This window comes from Pinus tabuliformis, chromosome 7 (assembly GCF_031772625.1).
Source record: "Pinus tabuliformis cultivar Carrire ecotype Pingquan chromosome 7, CPIR1, whole genome shotgun sequence".
In the NCBI taxonomy this organism is placed as follows: Eukaryota; Viridiplantae; Streptophyta; class Pinopsida; order Pinales; family Pinaceae; genus Pinus; species Pinus tabuliformis.
Genome location: NC_142293.1, coordinates 641,079,937 through 641,102,974, shown reverse-complemented (window position 1 = coordinate 641,102,974; position 23,038 = coordinate 641,079,937). Strand labels below are relative to the sequence as shown.

The window sequence follows — 23,038 nt, the reverse complement described above, 5'->3', positions numbered from 1 at the left end:
ATGAATTCCTTACAACTTGAGAAGGAACAGATCTATATCCTCTCCATTCTGCATCTGATATGACCTCAACTAATTTTCCAATAACATCTTCCGTTGCATGGAAGAGCCCTAGTATAAGGTGGTCAGGGTCTGCCACATCTCCCTTGCTGTGTTTTTCTCAGCAATATGTGGTATGACATGATCCTTGACCCCATCTAAAATCATGCATTTCGCCTTCGCCTGGGCCTCCTCATACTTCTCATTTGCATTAGGGTCAACTGGGACAGCGACGGTTCTCAAGACATAGTCCTTGATGTGATGTTTATCCAGCATTGCCAGGATCCTGGCCTTCCAGATGACAAAATTGGAAGCCCCGTCCAATCTGTCATGATCCCTCAATCCGTTCACTGCCATATCTACTCATCTTCTCTAGACTCCCTCTATGTCCTGATTTCCCTCTCGGAAATCCTCCGGCCCACTGTCAAATCACTCCTCTCCAATCCTCCTTTGTCATTGCACCTCGGATATAGATTTCTTGGCTAGAAATCTGTCGAGGTAGTGCTTCCCTCTACCTTGGTTCAGTATCCTTAGACACTGTTCTACACTCACAGAAACAGCGTCCCACCAACTCCACAAATCAAAATCTGCTCAGGTCCCTTAGCCCCAGCAACAGAAGAATCTAAGCCCTTATGGCTCTGCGCAATCACAATGAGAGTTGGATCAGTTCCTCCTAGCCACTGCGTCAATCCTTCCTGGCCGAGAAAGATGATTTGGCACTGCGTAGGTCTGATCTACCCCCCCTCTGCCTCTGCGCTAGCTTGGATAGTTGACGCAACTACTGCGTGGGCTCCTCCCAGCTACTGCGTCACCTTCACCTAGCTCAAAGTGCTAACACAGGCACTGCGTGAGCCTCTGCGTCACCTCCTCTGCACTGCGTCCCTCCTCCTACGTCTCTAGCTCTGGAACAATGCTGTCTCTCGGGACAGCTGCTTCTTCGCTGCAAATCCTCAGATTTTCTCAGCTGGTGTGTTCAATCGCCTCTGATCTGCAATTGCTCTAATACAATGTGAAAAATTCTGAATCTAACACATCAGAAACCCCTACTGCAATGTCTGGTTTACTATCTCCTACTTGTTCTTTACATTAAAAGTTATTTAATTGCATAAACATCGAAGTAAACACAAATGCAACCTTCACAAATATACATATCGTGCACTGAAGTAAACATAAACAATAACACAAGGAACACCATTATTTTTGGACAATCGTCCCTGGAAAAACCCAATGCGAGAAAACCGGTGCAGCATATATGAGGGTTTTATTATTAAGCAGAGTTCTTAATACAACTAGGGTGCCAAAAATGGCTCACCCAACAGAGAATGTCCTTGGCAGTAGTACCTCTATCCAGAAACAGATATTCCGGCAAATCAGCAACCGGATGATCAACCCCACAGTAACTCAGATTGTTCCTTGTGCTGGACAACGAAAGCTGCTCCAAGCACTGCTATGGAACTACGTCACCCTCTTTGGAACTGCCTCACCCTCTCCCGGTTGATTTGCTCTTAGTCTGCCCCACAGAATCTCCTAGCACTGCCTCTGAAGCCTTATGCGTCCTTTGCGTCAGCCTCTATGGCTTCTGCATCTGCCTCTACAGCCCTCTGCGTACTCTGCGCTAGCTCCTCAGGCCTCTGCGTCAGCCCTTCTTGGGCCTGCGCTCCCTCTTTCGGCATTTCACTGCCTCTCTGCTATGTATTCTTCAGCCTTGGATCGAAATCCCTTGTTGAACTGCCCCTCACTACAACTGAGCTCTAACTCGATTTCCTCAGCAAACCCAACCCTAGAAAATCGAATACTTGATCTCTCTTAGAGTGTCTCCAACCGACCCTCAAGCCTCCTCTTATACTTTTTCTATTGACAATTCAACGACCGAGATTAAGTCCCTAATCAACAGCTAAGATTAGATCTAGCTTGATCTTCGTCACTTAGAACTTTCTTACCCATTTTATATTAATACACATTAATATTTTTATTTTCCTAACTTTAGACTTAGGGACCCATTAAAAATATTAATTATTTTAATATCTCTTCACCCGGGTGGAATTTCTCCAAACGATTTCTGGGTCTTGGAGATCTCATGTGCGTTAGCCTCTCCACCAAATTTAATGGCTAGAGCACATCCAACGCTACCCAAAATCAACACACTACATATATCTTGCAATCTTATGCTTGAATTTTATTTCACTTGCTTTCCTTGTTTTGCCAAGCCTATCTATCTATTGGAGCAAATCGTGGTTTATTTCAAGTACATGCAATTTATTTCCATTCTCAAAGCATTCACAGTGTGGGCATTGAGGATTTACTTTCCAAGTTACTTGCTTTACTCTCAAAGTTATTTTACCTCACTTAAGTCATTTTTCTTTGCAAGTATCATATATATTGGCACTAATATATTTGCTTAATCTAATGATATCTTGGACGGTCATTATTATCATGCTCATGAAGTTTATGTTTTAAATCTATCAGTGGCATCTATATTGGGAATATATCTTGGTCATAAATTGTAACTCCTAGAATTTAGCACATCTTGTATCGATTAGTTAATCCTTAGTTTTTTTATAGGGTCCACCCTATTGATTTTTCTTAGGTTTTCTACTGGTAATTACTTCTAATGATATCAACTTTAACTTCTTTCATATTCTTATTAATCAATAAGAAATTACACAGAAGATCTTCAACAATAGATAGTAAGATCACAAAGATTGCCAAATCAAGAACACAAGCATTTACCCTAGGAAAACCCACATGGGGGAAAGAACCAACAACATTTTCCTTAGAAAAATTCTCCAGTTCAACAAGAGACACCCCTAGACATCTAGTCAAACCTGGTCCAATGCCTCCTAGTCAAGTCATGAATCTGTCAGGTCTGCTAGGGCAGAAATTCAACCTGCTGCCTTTCCTCAAAAAATTTGATGTTGCACCATCTCAGAGTTTCGATCCTGCACCATCATATAAGTTTGGTCCTGCACCATTACAGAAATTCGGACTTGCACCCTTACAAAAGTTTGGACATGCACCTTGCCAAATTTTCATCCAGCACCATACCACAAAACTCAGCCTGCATTCTGTCACAAGTTCATCCTTGAATGAGATCACAAATTCATCCTTAGACTACAGATTTGTCATGATGATTTGCCTCAAACTTGTCTTTTATTCCTTGCCTCGTATTCATCCATAGAAAGATTAGTCCTTGCCTCAGATGATCCAAACTTTTCTTGTACAAAAGATATCTGAATTTTGTCCTTGAAGGAGGTCAAATGTCTCACATATATAGTAATCATGAGTTTCAAATGGGTGCCTCTACACTGGGACCGGCTTGACTAGGAGGAGGGCCAAATTGGCTATTTTGGAGCCAAAAGTTCATTTTTCAAAAATTCAAATTTTCTCTTTTAACAAGGTCATGAAAAACATGCCTTAAGAATTTTGCTTTTGACACTAGCATGAAGAACATGCTTTATATTTGTTATTATAAATACATCAAGATCAAAAATATTAATTATGAAGACAGACCATAGCTACAAAATTCAACACAACCCCCCTTGGCTTCGCTAGGATTTAGCCCACCCATACAAAGGAGTTGAGAATTGAGTGACAGCCTGTTAAATTATGGTATGTTCTATGCTAAGAGCAATTTACTTCAATTCTTCTTATTAGCCCAATGTCAATTTCAGTATAGAAATCACATTAACATGAAAGTAAAATGTTGATAGAACATAAATTAAATCAACAGAAGACAAGCCAAGACAAGAGACACAAGATGTGGCGCTAGCCAAGGACAAACCCCAATGCGGGGAAACAACCCTTTGATCAATTCTTCTATATTCTTCAAGAATTCAACAGAGAGAGAGATGGTTCAATATCACAAATCTGTGATTTACAACAGCAGTAATGAAACCCTTGAACAGCAATAACAAGGGTGACCAATCAGCTCCCAAATGTCTTCAAGATAATCTAGGAGAACTTAGTCTCCAACAGCAGTAATTGCAGCCCAAAACAGTCAATGTAATAAAGTCAAAACAGCAGTCAATGCTACAGCATACTGCAGTCAGCCCTAACCAGTCAACGTTGTCATAAATGTGCCCTCAAAAATTCAACGCAGACTTGTCCAGCACTTCGACTAGCCTAGGAGAGGCTGCCCACACAAAGCCGCAGTCAATGGAGACAATACGCTGGTCAACGTAGGCCTAAATCACCCCAAACAAGATTGTTGTACCTTCCTGCGTCCTTGCTGCCCTAACTGCGTCCTCTCACAATGATGCCCTAGTTGCGTCCTCTTTCCCACGTGAGAGTTGTGTCCTCTTTCCTTTGTATACCCAAGAGACAAGGAGAGAGAAGAGATGTGTGGATGAGATGAGTGAACTAATGCCTCAAGGTCTCTTCTATTTATATGCCACATTGGGGTTTAGCTAGGGGTGTGCAACACAACTTTACTTGCTAGCCGACCTTGACAAATTGTCAAGAAATACAAATAAATTCATATCTCCATGAATACATGTCGGAATCGGATGATCGTTAGATCAATCTTACACCTCTCGATGAGAGGAATCCAAGAAAAATATTAGTTGCCATAAATAAGATGACCCACATGGAGTTTGGCCCTAGTTGCCAATTTTAACACTCCCTCTCAACTAGGGAGAACTCCATCTGTTAATCCATCTAGCTGTCGATACTATCTCTGCCATCAAATGCACTGCTTGGCTCTATTCTGCTCTGCTCTGCTGAGATATGAAGAAGAAGAAATGATCGAGAATGTATCATACCATCCTCTACTGACCCAAAGTTAGTCCCAGATAAAAGAGAGTGCCCAATAGCACTCTTATTGACCCGAAGTCAGTCCGAATGAAGAGAGTGTGTCATACCACTCTTACTAACCTGAAGTTAGTTCCAAAAGAGAGAGAGTTATATCACTCTTACTGACCCGAAGTGAGTTCCAATTTATCCCAGATCAATGTCATCCTAGCATAGGGAGTGCAGTAGATACACGATGTGTCCATCGGTACTACTCTTGTCCCTATCCTCGTTTCCCTACTCATTGGTCAGATGAGAGGTACTTCTCATGTGTCCCAGACTACATGGGTAGGATGCCTCGGCAGGAGAAGGATGAACCACTCATCCTGCCTACATGCCGCCATGGGGTATCACAGGGGAAGGCTGAATCATTCACCTTGTAATAGTGCACCACTAGGGGAGGGTGAGTCACTCTATGGTCGCTCATCACTCCAAGAAGTACCCCAAGCCCCCCGTAGCTCCCAGAGCTCAATATATGCATCATACAAGACCCTCATAAGAGGGTCTCTCAACGACTCTTAGTCGTTCTCAGAAAGTCAAGAATTTGGGCTTTCCCAGGGGCTTCATCCAAATGTCGACGACCCACTCATCTGTCCCAATATGATGGAGCCTTATTGCTCCTCGTTGTACCATATCCCTGATAAAGTCGTACCTGATATCGATGTGCTTGGAGAGATCATGAAATACGGAATTCTCTAATAAACAAATCCCACTCTGGTTGTCGCATAAGATCACGGTAGTATCCAGCGTGTGTCCAAACAGCTCACTGAAGAGCTTCCTCAACCAAACAACCTCACAGGAGGCCATACTCGCAGCAATGTACTCTGCCTCAGTGGTGCTCAAAGCCACCGACTTCTGCTTCCTGCTCATCCAAGATATCGAGGCAGAACCCAAAGAGAAACAACACCTAGAAGTGCTCTTTCGGTCCACCACACTGCCTGCCCAATCAGCATCAGAATATCCATGTAGCCTCACATCTCCGGCAGTGTATCTCAACCCATGAGTGATTGTGCCCCGAAGATATCTCAGAGATTCTTGGCACCAATCCAATGTGAGTGATGAGGCTCAACCATATATTGGCTCAATGTGTTGACTGCAAAACATATATGTGGACAAGAGTTCACCAAGAACATCAATGCTCCTATGATTTGACAAAACTCAGAAGCATTTCCCAAAGCAGGTCCGGCAGCACTACCGCATAACTTCTTGAAGTTAAGCTCCATCGGGGTAGTCACGGGCTTGCAGTCCACCATACCAAATCTCTCCAAAATCTTCACCACGTATTTTCCTTGAGATAGGAAAATCTCTCCTGGCTTTTGCCAGACCTCTAGCCCTAGGAAATAGTGCATCAGTCCTAGGTCCTTCAAATCAAATTTAGAAGCCAACTCCCTCTTACATTTGTGAATGAGAGGGTCTGCACTTGTCAAAAAGATGTCGTCAACATACAGCACCAGTATGAGAGGCTTATCATCCTCAACCTTAAAGTAAAGGTTTGGATCGGCTTCACTCCTAGTGAATCCCAGCTTCATCAAGTAGTTATCGATCCTCTCATACCAAGCTCAAGGTGCTTGCTTTAGCCCATAGAGAGCTTTATTCAACCTACATACGTGAGATTTCCGATTATGAATCTCAAACCCCTCGGGTTGTTCCACATAGACTTCTTCTTTAATCGAACTATGCAAGAACGCAGTCTTGACATCCATCTGATGTAGGTTCCATCCTTGAGAAGCAGCAAGGGCTATGATCGAGCGGATAGTGGTGTACCAGGCAACAGGTGCAGATATCTCATCATAATCTACACCTTCCTTTTAAGAGAAGCCTCGAGCAACAAAGCGAGCCTTATACTTTTCAGCACTCCCATCGGCTCCATGCTTTATTTTGTAACGCCACTTCGAGGTGACCACTGTTTTGTCCTGGGGTCTGGGACCACATCCCAAACATCATTCTTCATGATGGACTCGTATTCCTCATTCATAGCATCCTTCCATACTTGATGCTTCACTGCTTCTTCGAACGATGAAGGTTCATTTTGAATGATGGTGCTCATAATGGTCAAGTATCCCTGATACCTAGTTGGATTCTTACTTTCACGGAAAGTCCCTCTGGGTGCAATATGTCCTTTGGCATCATCAAGTGTCCCAATAAGCCATGAGGGCCTCTTCTTAGAAGAGGAAGGCTCTTGCAGAGGGGGATCAATAGGATCCATAGGTTCTTCCACATCGGGCATCGTCTCATCTTCCTTCTCATCCGGCTTCCTAGTGCCGGCTTCTTTATCTTTCCTTAGAATAGGAAGATTGTCAACCTTGCTAAGAGCCATATCTTCGTCAAAGGTGACATCATGACTTATTTCAACTTCCCTTTGACCAACCACATAGATTCTATAGCCCTTAGAATTTTCGCTATAACCCACAAAGATTCCCTTCTTTCCAGATGCACCCAATTTATTTCTTTTCTCTTTCGACACATGAAAATATACGGGACTTCCAAAAATTCTAAAATGAGAGACATAAATTTTCTTACCAGTGAACATCTCTTCGGGGGTCTTGGAATCCAATGCTTGATGAGGGCATCAATTTTGTACATATACCGCAGTATTTGCAGCTTCAGCCCATAGAAACTTCGGAAGCCTTTGATCATGGAGCATGGAACGAACAACGTCCATAATCGTACGATTCTTCCTTTCTACCACACCATTCTGCTCAGGAATGTATGGTGTTGTGGTCTCCCTCTTAATGTCAGCTTCCTTGCAAAAGTCATGGAACTCATTGGATTCATACTTGGTCCCATTATCAGTCCTTAAGATCTTGATCCTCTTCTCGGTTTGATTCTCGATCAAAGCGTTGAAGTGACAGAACCAGGAGAACACTTCATCCTTCTTTTTCAAGAAGTATATCCAAGTCTTGCGAGAATAATCATCTGTAAAAGTGAGATACTATAGATATCCTCCCAAAGAGTTCACAGGCATCATACCAGATATGTCGGAGTGAACCAACTGCAAAATGTCAGTGGTCTTGCTATGGCTAGAGGGGAATGGTCCCCATTTGAGCTTTCCTTCGACACATCCCGAACATACACCTTCTTGCTCTACTTTAAACTCGGGCATCCTTGTCACCATCTGTCTCACATCAGGTGGAGCCTTATAATGAAGGTGAGCAAACCTCCAGTGCCATAATTCAGACTGTAGAGTTGTGTCGCAAGACACAACTCCCAATGGACTTCCTCCAACTTGATATAAAGAGTCAACTCAAAACCCAAGAGTGAAAGCATCTTTAAAATTCTTCTTTCATACACGTACCTTGCCATCAATAAAGGCCACCTTGTAGCCTTTGTCTTCCATTGCCGAAATGGACACTAGGTTCTTCTTGAGATCAGGTACATATAAGACTTCTTGCAAATGAATTGTGTTACCCTGATTTAATTTAAGAGTAACATTCCCTACACCCTTTACGGGATAGGTGGAATTATCTCCAAGAATAATCTCCAAGTTTGTCTCCTTCTCTATCAGATTAGAGAGAGCTACCTCATAACAAGTGAAATGCCTTGAAGCACCACTATCAATAAGCCAATTGCCCAACGAATCTGGAGGAGAGGTAGTGGAGAGGGCCGATATCAGATAATATTCATCTTGCTTATTATTAACAACATTTGATTCATACCTGGAGTTCCTTACTTTATTGGAGGGTTGACCACTTCCTTGATTTCCAGCATTCCTCTTTCCTTTGTCATTGAACCTGCCATTCCTTTGATTGTGGTTGGAGTTGCCCCGGGAGTGATTTTAATCATCGTCGTGCGATGAGTCATTTCTATTTGGACACTCCCTCGCATAGTGGCCAAATTTATTGCAAACAAAGCATCTTCCCTTCCTTCCACCCTTCGATCTGGTCTTTCCTTTGAAGTGACCTTTAGAGCCAGAATTATTTCTCCTTTTGGCATGAGAGGAGAAAGCAGTGGGATTGCCTTTGCTTGAAGGCATTTCTTGCTCCACCATCCTTGTCTCTTCTTGAATGCATCTTGCCATCAATTCCTCAAATCTCGGAATTCAATCGTTGTTGAGAAGAGTGGTTCTAAATACATACCATTCGGATGGGAGCCCTCCAAGAGCAGTGATAGTTAGTTCCCTGTTAGCAATGACTTCTCCAATCGATGGGAGATCAAGAGTAGTGATAGTTAGTTCCCTATCAGCAATGACTTCTCCAATCGATAGGAGATCATTCTTGATATTAGTGATCCTTAAGAAGTAGGATTGAATATCCTCATCCTTGCCCTTCTTAATATCCTTCAGCTTATTTTTGAGGAACAAAACTTGATTTGCATAACTAACTCTAAACAAACTTACCAGTCTATCGTAGATCTCCTTGGAGGGGTTCAACTCGGAAACGTAGGCCATCAAACGCTTGTCAATAGAGTCCTGGATGATCTTCTTCGCTTTGACTTCAACCTCAGTGTACTTGTTCCTTGTAGTAGCCGGTGCATTTGATGGAGACTCCGTAATTCTACCTCTCACATGGTCCAACACTTCTTGCTCTTCCAATGTCGGATCAAGAGACATCTTCCATCCGTGATAGTCAGACTTCTCACGGAGCTTGTCTTCAGCGGGCAAATGTGATGAGGAACCCATGAAGCCTTTTGACTTTTTCCAACTGTCTTCGGTGATTGCTCTTGCTCTTGCTTGGGCTTTGTCTTCACCTCAGCTCTGATACCATGTTAAATTATGGTATGTTCTATGCTAAGAGCAATTTACTTCAATTCTTCTTATTAGCTCAATGTCAATTTCAGTATAGCAATCACATTAACATGAAAGTAAAATGCTGATAGAACATAAATGAAATCAACAGAAGACAAGCCAAGACAAGAGACACAAGATGTGGCGCTAGCCAGGGACAAACCCCAATGTGGGGAAACCCTTTGATCAATTCTTCTATATTCTTCAATAATTCAGCAGAGAGAGAGAGATAGTACAATATCACAAATCTGTGATTTACAACAGCAGTAATGAAACCCTTGAACAGTAATAACAAGGGTGACCAATCAGCTCCCAAATGTCCTCAAGATAATCTAGGAGAACTCGGTCTCCAACAGCAGTAATTACAGCCCAAAACAGTCAATGTAATAAGGTCAAAACAGCAGTCAATGCTACAGCATACTGCAGCCAGCCCTAACCAGTCAACGTTGTCATAAATGTGCCCTCAAAAAGTCAACGCAGACTTGTCCATCACTTTGGCTAGCCTAGGAGAGGCTGCCCACACAAAGCCACAGTCAATGGAGGCAATACACTGGTCAACACAGGCCTAAATCACCTCAAACAAGATTGTCGTACCTTCCTGCGTCCTTGCTGCCCTAACTGCGTCTTCTCACAATGATGCCCTAGCTGCGTTGTCTTTCCCACGTGAGAATTATGTCATCTTTCCTTTGTATACCCAAGAGACAAGGAGAGAGAAGAGATGTGTGGATGAGATGAGTGAACTAATGCCTCAAGGTCTCTTCTATTTATATGCCACGTTGGGGTTTAGCTAGGGGTGTGCACCACAACTTTACTTGCTGGCCGACGTTGACAAATTGTCAAGAAATACAAATAAATTCATATCTCCCTGAATACATGTCGGAATTGGATGATCATTAGATCAATCCTACACCTCTCAACGAGAGGAATCCAAGAAAAATATCAGCTGTCATAAATAAGACGACCCACATGGAGTTTGGCCCTAGTTGCCAATTTTAACGCAGCCTCAACTCGAGACTTGCCCCCAAGGCCACACCAAGTGGAGTTAGAGATTTTCTCCACGATAATCCCAAGTGTTGATTAGGGCGGCAACAAGCTCCAAATGGAGAAAAGTTCAAAAGGTAATCATAACTTTAAATTGTTATGAGGTTGGCCCTACCATAAATTATAAAATATAATTATAGTGTTAAGTTGCCTAAGGGTATATTATGAAAAGTGAATATAAGTTAGAACTCAAAGAGGAAAATGGTCAATAATTGAATCACTTGAATGGAGGAAAGGAAGTGTTCTAGGGCTGAAATGAATGCTTGGGAGGTGTGCCCTTTCCTTAGGTGTTTCAAAGTGTCTTTTGGGTACTTATCAAAGCAATGAAGGGGCTGTTTTGAGGAGCCTCCTAATTGGGGATTAAGCTATGATGGAAACATATAAATAGTAGAGGATAAAGGGCTGCAAACGAAGTGTGAATAAAGTCCCAGGGACTTAGTTGAAGATCTAGCTGAAGCAAAAGAAGTTTAAGGACATCATCAATGTGAAGTTCATCATTTTCTCTCTTTCATGGTTAATTTGTTTATTCCGTAAGCTTCCTTTATAAATCTTTAGTAGGAATCTACAATGCACAGTTTTGTTCCATAAAGAGGGATTAAGGTTGAGGAGAAACCCTACTTATTGCCTATTGTTTATCATTGATCAATACATCATTTGTTGTGGTCATTTTTATTGCCAGAGAGACTGCTGTTGTCTTTTATTGTTCATGATTGCATGTCCTTGTTGCCAATTTGTAATTGTGAAAGAGGTGCACCCTTGGCAGGGCCGTCTCTTAACTTTTGCATACTAAATAAGTTCATGTGGTTGATTAGAGCATATTAATAACAGCCTAGTTATGCCTCCATCCATCAATATTCGAAACATCTTGAATTTGATCCAGACTCCATTGCCCAACTAAGTTAACAGTGGTCTATTCTTTCACCAATTTATTTCAAAGAAAAACTTAAATCTTTCCTAGGGTTTCCCTCCTTGTTCCATAAAAGAACCGGCCTAAAGTGAGAGGAAGTGTTGCCAAGATGACATTGGGAAACCTTCCTAAGTCCCCCCCCGGGGTTGCACTTATTTTCAGGACATTATAACCTAAAAGTGCAGGTTTGAGAGGTAACATGGTGCATCTTAATGAAGTTTCAGGTTTACTCAATAGACATATTACAGCATTTATACCTGGTTGGTTATCTGGTAGACAGCAACTAACGCTAAGACTGTCAAATAAATGAAAATCAAATCAGCAATTGCAGTTAAAGGCAACATAAAGACATAGATCAGATCAAAGATATAACAAACAATCAGCATCTTCCATGACATCATACCTAGGTAGAAAATCAAATTGAGATACAGTGTTCCAGGATACAAGTTTAAAAGCCAACTTGCATTGTGGAGTTTCTAGAAAAAATGACTGCAAAACATCTTTATACAAATCACTGCTTCTTTGATCCAGCCCAAATGTTCCCTCGAAATATTGCATACTTGGGATGTACCCCCATGTATCAAAATACGTGACAGATATTGAGCACTAAACAACAGTTAGCACCCATAAAAGATCTTTGCTCCTCCATACAGGCACAATTAAATCATTGTATTATTATATTGACTCAATCTCCATAATAGAATGACAGTAACAAACACTTCAGTTCATTTTCCTAAAATTTTCATCAGTATGTTAGCTTCAAGGAATATTTTTCATAATCATAGTCTTTTGTTCATCTACCACCCCTATTTTCTATTGCAAAATATTATGATCATTTTTTGTTGACAATAACAATAGATGAATTCCTGTGCAGGTATGCACCACAGACAACTTGGAATAAGGTAAAATATGGTCAGCATTTGTTAGCAAACTTTCTAAAATTGTGAAAATGCTTAAAAACAGATCCCTTACTCATAACCTAGAAGTGCCTTAATACCTGTCCAAAGAAAGATCATAACTGGACTTTCTGCTATTTCCTCTCCACTTTCCTAAATTTTGTGGTGTTCCATATACAAGCTTGATAGCATCAGTTGTGACTATTGCCTTATTAACATATATTGGGACCTGCATTGAACCTTTTCTTAGTACAAAACATAAAATAGGAACACAATAATATCTGCATTTAGGCAAATTAACATGTACAATTGTTTATTTAGATCAATGTGAATACTCTTGGATGGCATTGCTTAGCACGTAACTTTGCAAAACTCAGGAAGACAGGGCAGTTTGACTTAACTGATAGGTGAAAATAAGAACTACAACTAAAGACTTGGTAAACCTGGGGGGAGACATAGAAGTAATAACAAAATTAAAGGGCAAATTCTATAACATCTATGAAACTAGGTAATGCAGCATTGCAATTAAAAAACATCAAATAGTCCACATACATTAGAAAATAAATAACCTGTGCATAAGTCTTGAATTAATGGAAGTGCATTGGTACATCTCATGTCTCATCCATAAGAACCTCCCTCATTCTTAAGCATATGAAAAATTTAAGTCTACACACACACTATTTAATGACTAACAGACCATTAAAACTTAGCAATGACAGGTTATGCTGATCACTTTGAGCTCACAACCATCATGATTGCTTCAGTCTCAGACATTTCACAAGGTATTTCAAGCAATAATGCTATTTGATGATAGTATGTATCATGTACATGTATTCTAGATTCAAACAAGAGGGAAAATGATTATGTCCCTGTGAAAAGAAGTTGCTTTAGATCATTTGTGGATATTGGTAGTTCAAGGTTAGCACTTCTGACCATATCCAAGAACAAGAAGCCTTTTGCATTTCCTCCTCTAGATGCACTTCAGAAAGAGAATCAATCTGATGGTGCTTTAACGAAGAATTTGCTGGGCGGGTCAAGTCTAAAAGATGAAGAGGGAAATTTTAATGAATTATTAGAAAGCACAGTTAATGGGGATGAAATATCCTTGGAATATAAAGATGTTGAGGATGAGGATTGAGTGATAGAGGAAGCACTGGAGGAAATATATAATCTAGTAACGGGATTAAATACTTATGCAATTGATGTAAATATTATTCCAAGTGTCAATACCGAAGATGAATATTATTTCAATAGAAATGAAAATGGCATGAGGGAGGAAAATGATGGTGGACATTAAAGCAATGGAGGGTATATCACAATCAAGGAAAATTGATCAGGTCATCAGATTCAAAACATGGATGTATCTTCTGCTCATCCACCTTCCATGAATTTTACTGAAAAATTAAGGAAATGGATGCATGTTCAAGAGGGAACAAAGATCGTAGTTCAAGTTATTAAAGAAGAACTTGGAATGAAGGGGCCACAGCTAAGTGCATATCCTTCTCTTACCAATAAATTTTGGGTACTGTTAACACAAAATAACATTGTTGGAGTTTCAAAAAATGTATCAGGATCTGAACGCAAAAGGTTAAGACTTATTGCAAAGATGCTGCAACATCCAAATGATGTTGGTTTGACTGTGCGGACAGTTGGTGCAGGTCACTCTTTTGAGGAACTTTAGAAGGATCTATCAAGGTTGTTGGAAACCTGGAAAGAGATAGTTGAACATGCAAAGTCTGCTTTCCTCGCAGCACAATAGGAAGTTGAGGGTGCAGTTCCAGTGATTTTGCATAGAGCTATGGGTCAAACACTTGCCATTGTACAAGATGATTTTAATGAGAAGGTCCAGAGGATGGTGGTTGATTCTCCTCGTAACTACTATGAGGTGACCAGATATCCGCAAGAATTTGTCCCCAGTCTGGGAAATAGGGTTGAGCTATATACAAGAGAGAATCCAACTTTTGATGAATTTGGTGTGGAGAATGAGATTGATAATTTCCTAAGCAAACGAGTGTCCCTGCCTAATGGAGGTTACTTGGTAATTGAACTGTTAGTTTTTGGTAGCTCGGACAGGTTTTCTAGTCACTATTGGTGAACTGTTAGTTTTTGGTAGCTCGGACAGGTTTTTTAGTCACTATTGGCGTCTATGAGGCTAAGGAACATAGGAGGATAATTATCTCCAAGACCCAGAAAAAGTTTCCAAGGAAAATGCCTTAATTAGATTAATTAGCCAATTATTAAATATTTTCCTAAGTCTAACTTAGGAAAATTGGTTAATTAAATCAGATTAATTGAGGTAAATCGATTTTTCTCTAGTGACTTCTAGAAAAGTCATTTGATAGGGTCAAGATGATCTTAGCCATCGATTGGAGTTAGATCATGCCCGTTGATTTGTCAATGACAGATTATATGAGCAAATCGATGGGTCGGTTGGCGACATCACAAGGAGTTTGAATCACCCAATTTGCAATGATAGCAAAGGCGTAGTTTGAGCAAGGGAGACACGGGCAGAAGGGTTTCAGCAGAGAAGATTGGGGAGATAATTTCTGGAGGAATTTTCTCAGTGATTTCCAGTTTCCAGTGAGAGGAAGGAGGTCGAATTCATCAGCAAAAGCACTGAGTTTAGCAATGCGAGTTGCAGAGCCAGTGCAAGTTGTTGGGAAAGAGTGTGAATTGCACAAAGAGGCCGAATATATATGCAGAGGGAGACATTGTGGTGTCCAGTTGATTTGATCAAAAGAAAAATATTTGTTGGAGCTTTGCCAGTGAGAGGCAAGTAGATTGTAATTCTCAATTTTTGTTGAAGATTAATTATATAACCCTCATCTGCAGAACTAGTTTTCCCCACACTGGGGTTTTTCCAGGAACATTTGTCTAAAAATATTGGTGTTCATTATTTTGTGTGTGCATTATTTCTCAACTCTTGTTATTATTTCTTAAAATTGTAGTAGTGATTTATCTGTTATTTGTCGTAATTAAATTTTGAAGACAAATAATTTGCATAGATAGAAGAATAAATTCCAATAACTGCAATTAAGAAAATTTCACATGGTATCAGAGCATATCTAAAGCGTAGAGGGTTTGTAGGAGTAAATCAGCGCAAGGCACAGGAAGAGAAAAGCCAAGGGTTTATAACCTAGTTTAAATTCTTCAGATTTTGGGTTTCACTATATTTCTAGTTTTTCACTAAGGCATTGGTGATGGAAGTCATTGACAAAGAGCCTTCTAGTTATCATGAGATCACGCAGCATCAGGTATGGCAGGATGCAATGGTGGAGGAATATAACTCCATCATGCTCAATGATGTATGGGAGGTTGTGCCTAGATTTGTGGACAAATCCAAAGTTGGCTCTCAATGGATCTCCAAGATCAACTATGCTGCAGATGGCAGCGTGAAGAAATATAAGGCTAGGTTCGTGGCCAAGGGTTTTGCTCAAAATGATGGCATAGACTATGAGGAGACATTCGCTCCAGTGGCCAGATACACTTCTATCAAGGTCGTGATCTCATTAGTAGCGCAGATCGGATGACAGATTCACCAGATGGACATGAAGAACAACTTTTCTGAACAAGGTGATAGAAGAGGAGGTGTATATCGAACAAACAGAAGGATTTGAGATGCATGGGAGGCATACTCATGTGTGCAGGTTGAAGAGGGTGCTATACGAACTCAAGCAAGCTCCTAGGGCATGATATGGTCGGATCGACAACTACTTGTGTTAGTTTCTGTAGCATCGTAGGTGTTCTAGTCTTGAAACTTTGTGGAGAGACTAAAACACAAGAGTTCTCCATAACCCAAAAATCGTTTCTAGAAATTCCACCTAAAAGTGTCTCAAATAGATTATTAGCCTTTTTTTTATTATTCCTAAGTCTAAACTTGGGAAAAGGGGTTAATTAATCAGAATTAATTGAGATAAGGTGTGAATCATCTAGAGACTCACACGGATCGATAGGGAATTAAATTTTACTCTGGGCCCTTAATTAGGTTTTAATCTTAGTCATTGGAGGTCCAACAGAGGATTATAAGAAGTCAATGGGTAGATGGAGAACACACTTGTGAGAACCACAGAGAGTTCGATTTCCTTGGAGAGTTTGATTTTTCCAAGGAGCCAGCAATGCTAGAAGAGTTCGAGCTTTAGTAAGGAAGCAGACACAGAGACAGGCAGAGATAATGAAGTCGAAGGAAGATTTCCAGATCCAGTGAGTGCTTTTGCAGAGAGGCCGAAATTTCCGCAGGAGGCTACGCAAAGGCAGTGCAAAGGCCTCAATGGGTAGTTTGATTTGCTGAGGAAGGAAGACGTTTTCAGTTCCAGAGGTCCAGCAGAAGTTCCAGAGGGCTGAAGAAGCGTTTTTCCAGTCAGTAGCAGGCAAGACAACTTCATCTTCAATTGTTCCAAGTTGAGCGTGTAACAGACGACCAGGGTGATGCAGAAGTTACGCAGGCCTAGGTGGACGACTTGATCTTCAGTAGCAGTGAATTGTCGGGATTGCTTGAAGTGAGGGTGATTTCCCTTGAGATATTTTTGCCAGTATTTTCTCTGCAAGATTGCCAGTATTCGACATCCAAATTATACTTAAATAATTTCATTGTTGCATAATAATAAAAACCCTCACCTGTTGTACCGGTTTTCCCGGGACAATTGTCCAAAAATAACTATGTCAATGTTTGTGTGTGTTCTAGCATATTTCTCAATTTCCAATTTATCTTCCGTAGAATTTAATTTGGTAAAAATTGCAATAGAGAATTATTCGTTGTTTATGTGGGAAAATAAGTTTTTAATTAATTTACAGTTAGAAGAATAATTTCCAGTTGCTGCAATAGAGGCTGAAAATTTCACATGGTATCAAAGCAAGAATCAGATCAGTAACTCAAAGACAAAGAGAAAGAAATTCATTGTTCAGAGGGAGCAACAACATAATTTTTCCAGGGACTACGCAGACCCTAGCAAGGCAGTGAGAGTGATAGAGAAGAAATTTGACTTTCAGTTGCAGCAGGCAGGAAGAGTTTGATTTGCTCAAAGCAGGACTTCAGCAGGCAGAGGTAAATCCGGGAAGTATTTCCAGAAAGCAGCACAGTAGGATCGTTGAGCAGATTCTAGTGGAAGAGGAAGAGAAAATGCAGAGAGAGAGAGAGAGAGAGATTTCTCTAAGAGGGTTTCTAGCCAAGAAATCTGATTTTCCCAGTTGCAGGTGGCAGTAGCAGCTTGTAGGACTACGCATTCCAGAAGGGAGTGCGAGTAGCAAAGCAACAGTCGAGCAAAGGAAGAGGGAGTTTCCAGACCAGATTCGAGATGGCCACAGCTGGGATTAGAAATCAGGATAAGTTGGACGGAGCCTCCAACTATGTCATCTGGAAGGCTAGGATGTCCTTCCTTCTAGATTAATATGGCCTGAAAGCCTATATAGATAATGTGGTAGCAATACCCCAAGATATCGATCAGCTGAAGGAGTTAAAAAAAGAAATGGCGAAGGCAAAGCAGATGATCTTGGATGGAGTTTGAGATCATATAGTCTCACATATATCTAGCAAGAACACAAACAAGGAGATGTGGGATGGTCTTTCCCAAATATATCAAAGTTCTTTCGAGCAACGAAAGATGTTTCTCCAAGAGAAGTTGATAAGTGTCAAGATGCAAAAGGGTGAAGGCATAGATCCCTTCCTCACCAGGATTCAGGAGGTCAAAGATCAGCTTGTAGCCGTTGGGGAGGCACCCCAACCCACAAAGCTTGTACGATTGGCACTAAACAATGTCTCGGAGGATTGGCAAGTGTTTGTCGAAAGCATATTGGGTAGAGACACTTGCCTGGATGGGACAAGATGTGGTCTGATATGCGGTAGGAGGAGTTGAGGTGTTCTCTAGTAAAGAGCATCAGCAAGACAATGAAGAGTGAGAAGGAAGAGGAAAATGTGGCCTTAGCATCGAAGGGTCCCAGTTAAGGGTGGTGGGGAAGAAGAAGAAGAAGGATTTGTCAAAGGTCAAGTGCTTCAAATGTGGTGAGTTTGGTCATTACAGTATGCAGTGTCCTCTCAGAATGACAGATAAGCAAGAGAAGCAGGACCAGGTAGCAGCGTCCACAGAGATAGACAAGTTGTCCTCCAGGTTGGAGGAAGAGTTTTCTATGTTCACAGTTATACCTCCACGAGTGAGGTGGGGCGACATGGAGATGTAGTCCAGAATTACAGAAGTTTGGACAGGATCCTTGAGGTGTCCTCCTCATGGATCATTAACTTACTACGGGGGGTCCACAGTATTCAGTAGCAAGATGGTTCACTGTCAGTGATGCAATCGGATTCCAAGGTGACAGTTGCAGACTAGTAGCCGTCAGGCACTAAGGAGCGCAATGCAATGTTGGAAGCAGTGCAGGTGGCATAGTGCAAAGTCAACAGCAGCCCAGATTCTTCAGTAGACGGTGTAGTAGCTAGTAGCAATCAGAGCTCGAGAGACAGATGCATCATATTGAACACAGTTGATTCAGTATTTAGGATGCTTCTTTGTTGCAGTAGTTGCAATTGCAGCAACAACAGTTGAGAGGGAGTTGCAGGGTTGGCAGCAGTATGGCAGTGTCAACAACAACACAGACGCAACATCAGAGTTGCGCAGTGGTTGGTGGGCAGTGGCAGACAGTCACAGTGGCCAGACATCAACAGCGTGACAGAGGGTGGTATAGAGACAAGGTGTTGTGGTAGAGTGTGCAGCACTAGAAATAACACCTTCTCGCTAAGAGGGAGTGTTAGTTTTTGTAGCATCGAAGGTGTTCTAGTCTCAAAACTTTGTGGAGAGACTAAAATACAGGAGACATCCATAACCCAGAAATCGTTTCTAGAAATTCCACCTAGAAGTGTCTCAATTAGATTATTAGCCTTTTTTTATTATTTCCTAAGTCTAAACTTAGGAAAAGAGGTTAATTAATCATAATTAATTGAGATAAGGTGTGAATCATCTAGAAACTCACAAGGAATTGATCTAGTCCCTTGATTAGGTTTTAATCTTGATCGTTGGAGGTCCAACAAAAGATTATAAGAAGTCAACGGGTAGATGGAGAACACACTTGTGAGAAAGGCAGAGAGTTTGATTTCCTTGGAGAGTTTGATTTTTCCAAAGAACCAGCAGTGCTGGAAGAGTTCAAGCTTTAGTATGGAAGCAGAGACAGAGGGGCAGAGACTGTGAAGTCGGAGAAATATTTCCAGATCCGATGAGTGCATTTGTAGAGAGGCCGAAATTTCTCCAAGAGGCAGCGTAGAGGCCTCATTAGGTAGTTCCATTTGTTGAGGAAGGAAGACATTTTCAGTTCCTGAGGCCGGGCAAAAGTTCCAAAGGGCCAAAGAAGCGTTTTTCCAGTCAGTATCTGGTAGGACGGCTTGATCTTCAATTGTTCCGGGTTGAGAGTGTAGCTGACAGGGTGACGCAAAAGTTGCGCAGGGTTAGGTGGATGGCTTGATCTTCAGTGGCAGTGAAGTGTCGGGATTGCTCAGAGTGAGGGTAATTTCCCTCGAGATATTTTTGCCAGTATTTTCACTGTAGCATTGTCGGTATTCGACATCCATATTGTACTCAGATAATTTCACTGTTGCATAATAATAAAAACCCTCAGTTGCTGCACCGGTTTTCCCAAGTTGGGTTTTTCCAGGGACAATTGTCCGAAAATAACTGTGTTAATTTTTACGTGTGTGTGCTAGCATATTTCTCAGTTTCTAGTTTATCTTCCACATAATTTAATTTGGTGAAAATTGCAATAGAGAATTACTCATTGTTTGTGTGGGCAAATAAACTATTAATTAATTTACAGTTAGAAGAATAATTTCCTGTTGCTGCAATAGAGGTTGATTATTTCACAACTTGCAGCAGATGGGCTTCGTGGAGAGCGAGGCAGATTCTAACCTCCACTATTTGATGATAGGAGGTTAGCTGATCATTCTAGTACTATATGTGGATAATCTATTTCTGACAGGATCATCAGGGCTCATAGAGGACTGCAAGAGGGACTTAGCAGCAAAGTTCGAGATGGACTTGGGACTGATGCATTATTTCCTAGGACTAGAGGTATGGCAGATAGATGGGGAGATCTTCCTTGGGCAAGGGAGATATACTATGGAGATCTTGAAAAGATTCAGGATGCAGGACTGTAGACCCATGCCTACACCTATGATTACCAACTGGAGGAAGACAGACACATCAAAGGATGTAGCAGTCGACCCAACCTTGTATAGATAGTTCATCGGATCTCTTATGTATCTGGACAACACAAGTCCAGACATTTGTTTTGCAGTCAATACTCTCAGTCAGTTCACAATGGAGCCAAAGAGAGTAAATTGGACAACAGCGAGACATGTATTGAGGTATCTACTAGGTAAAGTCGAGTATGGATTGAGATATGCTCGAGGCGATGTTGTCAGTTTGATGAGATATGCAGAAACGAACTAGGTAAGTAGTTCAGTGAATCAGAAAAGCACCTCGGGGTGTTGCGTCAGTATTGGATCAAGGGTCGTCTTTTGGTGCAACAGGAGGTAGAATTTCATGGCACTAAGTTCTGTAGAGGTAGAATACATGGTAGCAACCATGGCTACATGTGAAACTATTTGGCTTCGGAAGCTGCTAGTGGGACTGTTTGGCTAGCAGATGCATTTGACTAGTATCTACTATGATTATCTGAGTTGCATCAAGCTCTATGAGAATCCAATGTTCCATGATAGGTCGAAACATATTAACATCAGATACCACTTCATCAGAGATTGTGTACGGGGTGAATCAATTCAGCTACAGTATGTTCACACAGATTATCATATTGTAGATATTCTCACAAAGGCCTTGGAAAACACCTTCCTTGATAAGAGGGAGTGTTAGTTTTTGGTAGCTTCGACAGGTGTTCTAGTCTCTATTGGTGTCCATGAGGTTAAGGAACACATGAGGATAATTATCTCCAAGACCCAGAAAATGTTTCCAAGGAAAATTCCTTAATTAGATTAATTAACTAATTATTAAATATTTTCCTAAGTCTAACTTAAGAAAACTGGTTAATTAAATCAAATTAATTGAGGTAAATCAATTTTGCTCTAGTCACTTCTAGAAAATTCATTTGATGGGGTCAAGATGATCTTAGCCATCAATTGGAGTTAGATCATTGTCGTTGATTTTTCAACGAGATTATAAGAGAAAATTAATGGGTTAGTGGGAGACATCACAAGGATTTTGAATCACCCAGTTTGCAATGATAGCAAGGGCACAGTTTGAGCAAGGGAGACACCAGCAGAAGGGTTTCAATAGAGAAGATTGGGGAGATAATTTCCAGAAGAATTTTCTCTGTGATTTCCAATTTCCAATGAGAGGAAGGAGGTTGAATTCATCAACATAAGAAGGGTCGAGTTTAGCAGTGTGAGTTGCTGGGAAGGAGTGTGAATTGCACAAAGAGACCGAATACATCTACAAAGGGAGACTTTGTGGTTTCCATATCGATTTGGTCAAGAGAAAAATATTTGTCGGAGCTTTGCCAATGAAAGGCAAGCAAATTGTAATTCTCAATTTTTGCTAAAGATTAATAATAAAACCCTCATCTGCAGAACTGGTTTTCCCCACACTAGGGTTTTTCTAGGGACAATTTGTCCAAAAATATTAGTGTTCATTATTTTGTTTGTGTGCATTATTTCTCAGTTCCTATTATTATTTGTGAAAATTGCAGTAGTGATTTATTCGTTATTTGTCGTAATTAATTTATGAAGACAAAATAAGCTGCATATATGGAAGAATAAATTTCGGTCACTGCAATTAAGGAAATTTCACATGAACAAACAGAGGCATTAGTTTTGATTGATGTCAACGGTGGTAGTGGCATGCTAGGTGAAGAAATGTCTCAAGAACAGGCTATTTTTGAGGTTAATCTTGCAACTGCGAGACAGATTTCAAGAGAGTTGCATTTAAGGGACATTGGTGGCATCATTGTGGTCGACTTCATTGATATGAATGATGAGGAATATAAAAGGATGGTGTATGAAGAAGTTAAGAAATTTGTTGAGCAAGATCGATCTTCCATCACATTTTCTGAGTTGTTTGAACACAAGTTGATGGAAATGACAAGGCAACAGGTTCACCCAAATGCATCTAAAATCAAAAGTATTGAAGAAGAAGCATAGAAATATTTTGGAAGGGACCCATCCCAGAAGTGGGTTGCATATGTGCAAGAACAGATCTTGCAACACCCAAATGTGTAATTGCTTGATGACAAGCAATGTCGAAAAGGGGGGACTGTAATGTCCTCTTCTAATTAAATTGCCCAAGGGAGGACGAAGTAGCCTATCTAACCTTGTAGGCTATAGTCATGTGTAAAGGGGGAACCCATTATTTAATGTCATTGGGGTAGCACTAGATAATTTGGGGTAAATGTAGGGAAACTTGCAATAAAAACCAAATTTGGGGCAAAAGGAGGGAAAATTGTTAGCCACTCAAATTCAAATTAGGAAGAAAGTCCCCCAAGGAAATCTACAAAAAGGAGAGAGGAAATTCATTTTGATCATCATGGATTGTGGATCTTTCTGATTTTTGAGTTGAGGCTCTTTGAGGGTTTTAAGACCCCTTTTCTTTGATTGGTTTCGGTGGTAAAAGATTCCACCCTAGCCAATCCTTTCTCTCTACTCTGTTTAGAATAATTTATGAG

At 40.9% G+C, this 23,038-nt stretch overlaps 1 protein-coding gene and 1 pseudogene across 5 annotated transcripts in view; one reads left to right on the top strand and one right to left on the bottom strand.

Annotated features, from left to right (window-relative positions):
• The window catches only part of LOC149249082 (Wound-responsive family protein), a 239,986-nt gene that overhangs the window by 158,693 nt on the left and 58,255 nt on the right, over positions 1–23,038 (bottom strand). For all 5 annotated transcript variants that reach the window (XR_016266724.1, XR_016266723.1, XR_016266722.1 and 2 more), the window contains one exon: positions 12,493–12,620. Coding sequence is in view for 2 of the 5 variants with exons in the window: in XM_089458613.1 (XP_089314739.1) it covers positions 12,493–12,620 (128 nt within the window). In the remaining 3 variants the exon portion in view is untranslated. The remainder of the gene's footprint in view (positions 1–12,492; positions 12,621–23,038) is intronic.
• On the top strand, positions 13,104–22,517 carry LOC149249083 (ribonuclease E/G-like protein, chloroplastic; annotated as a pseudogene).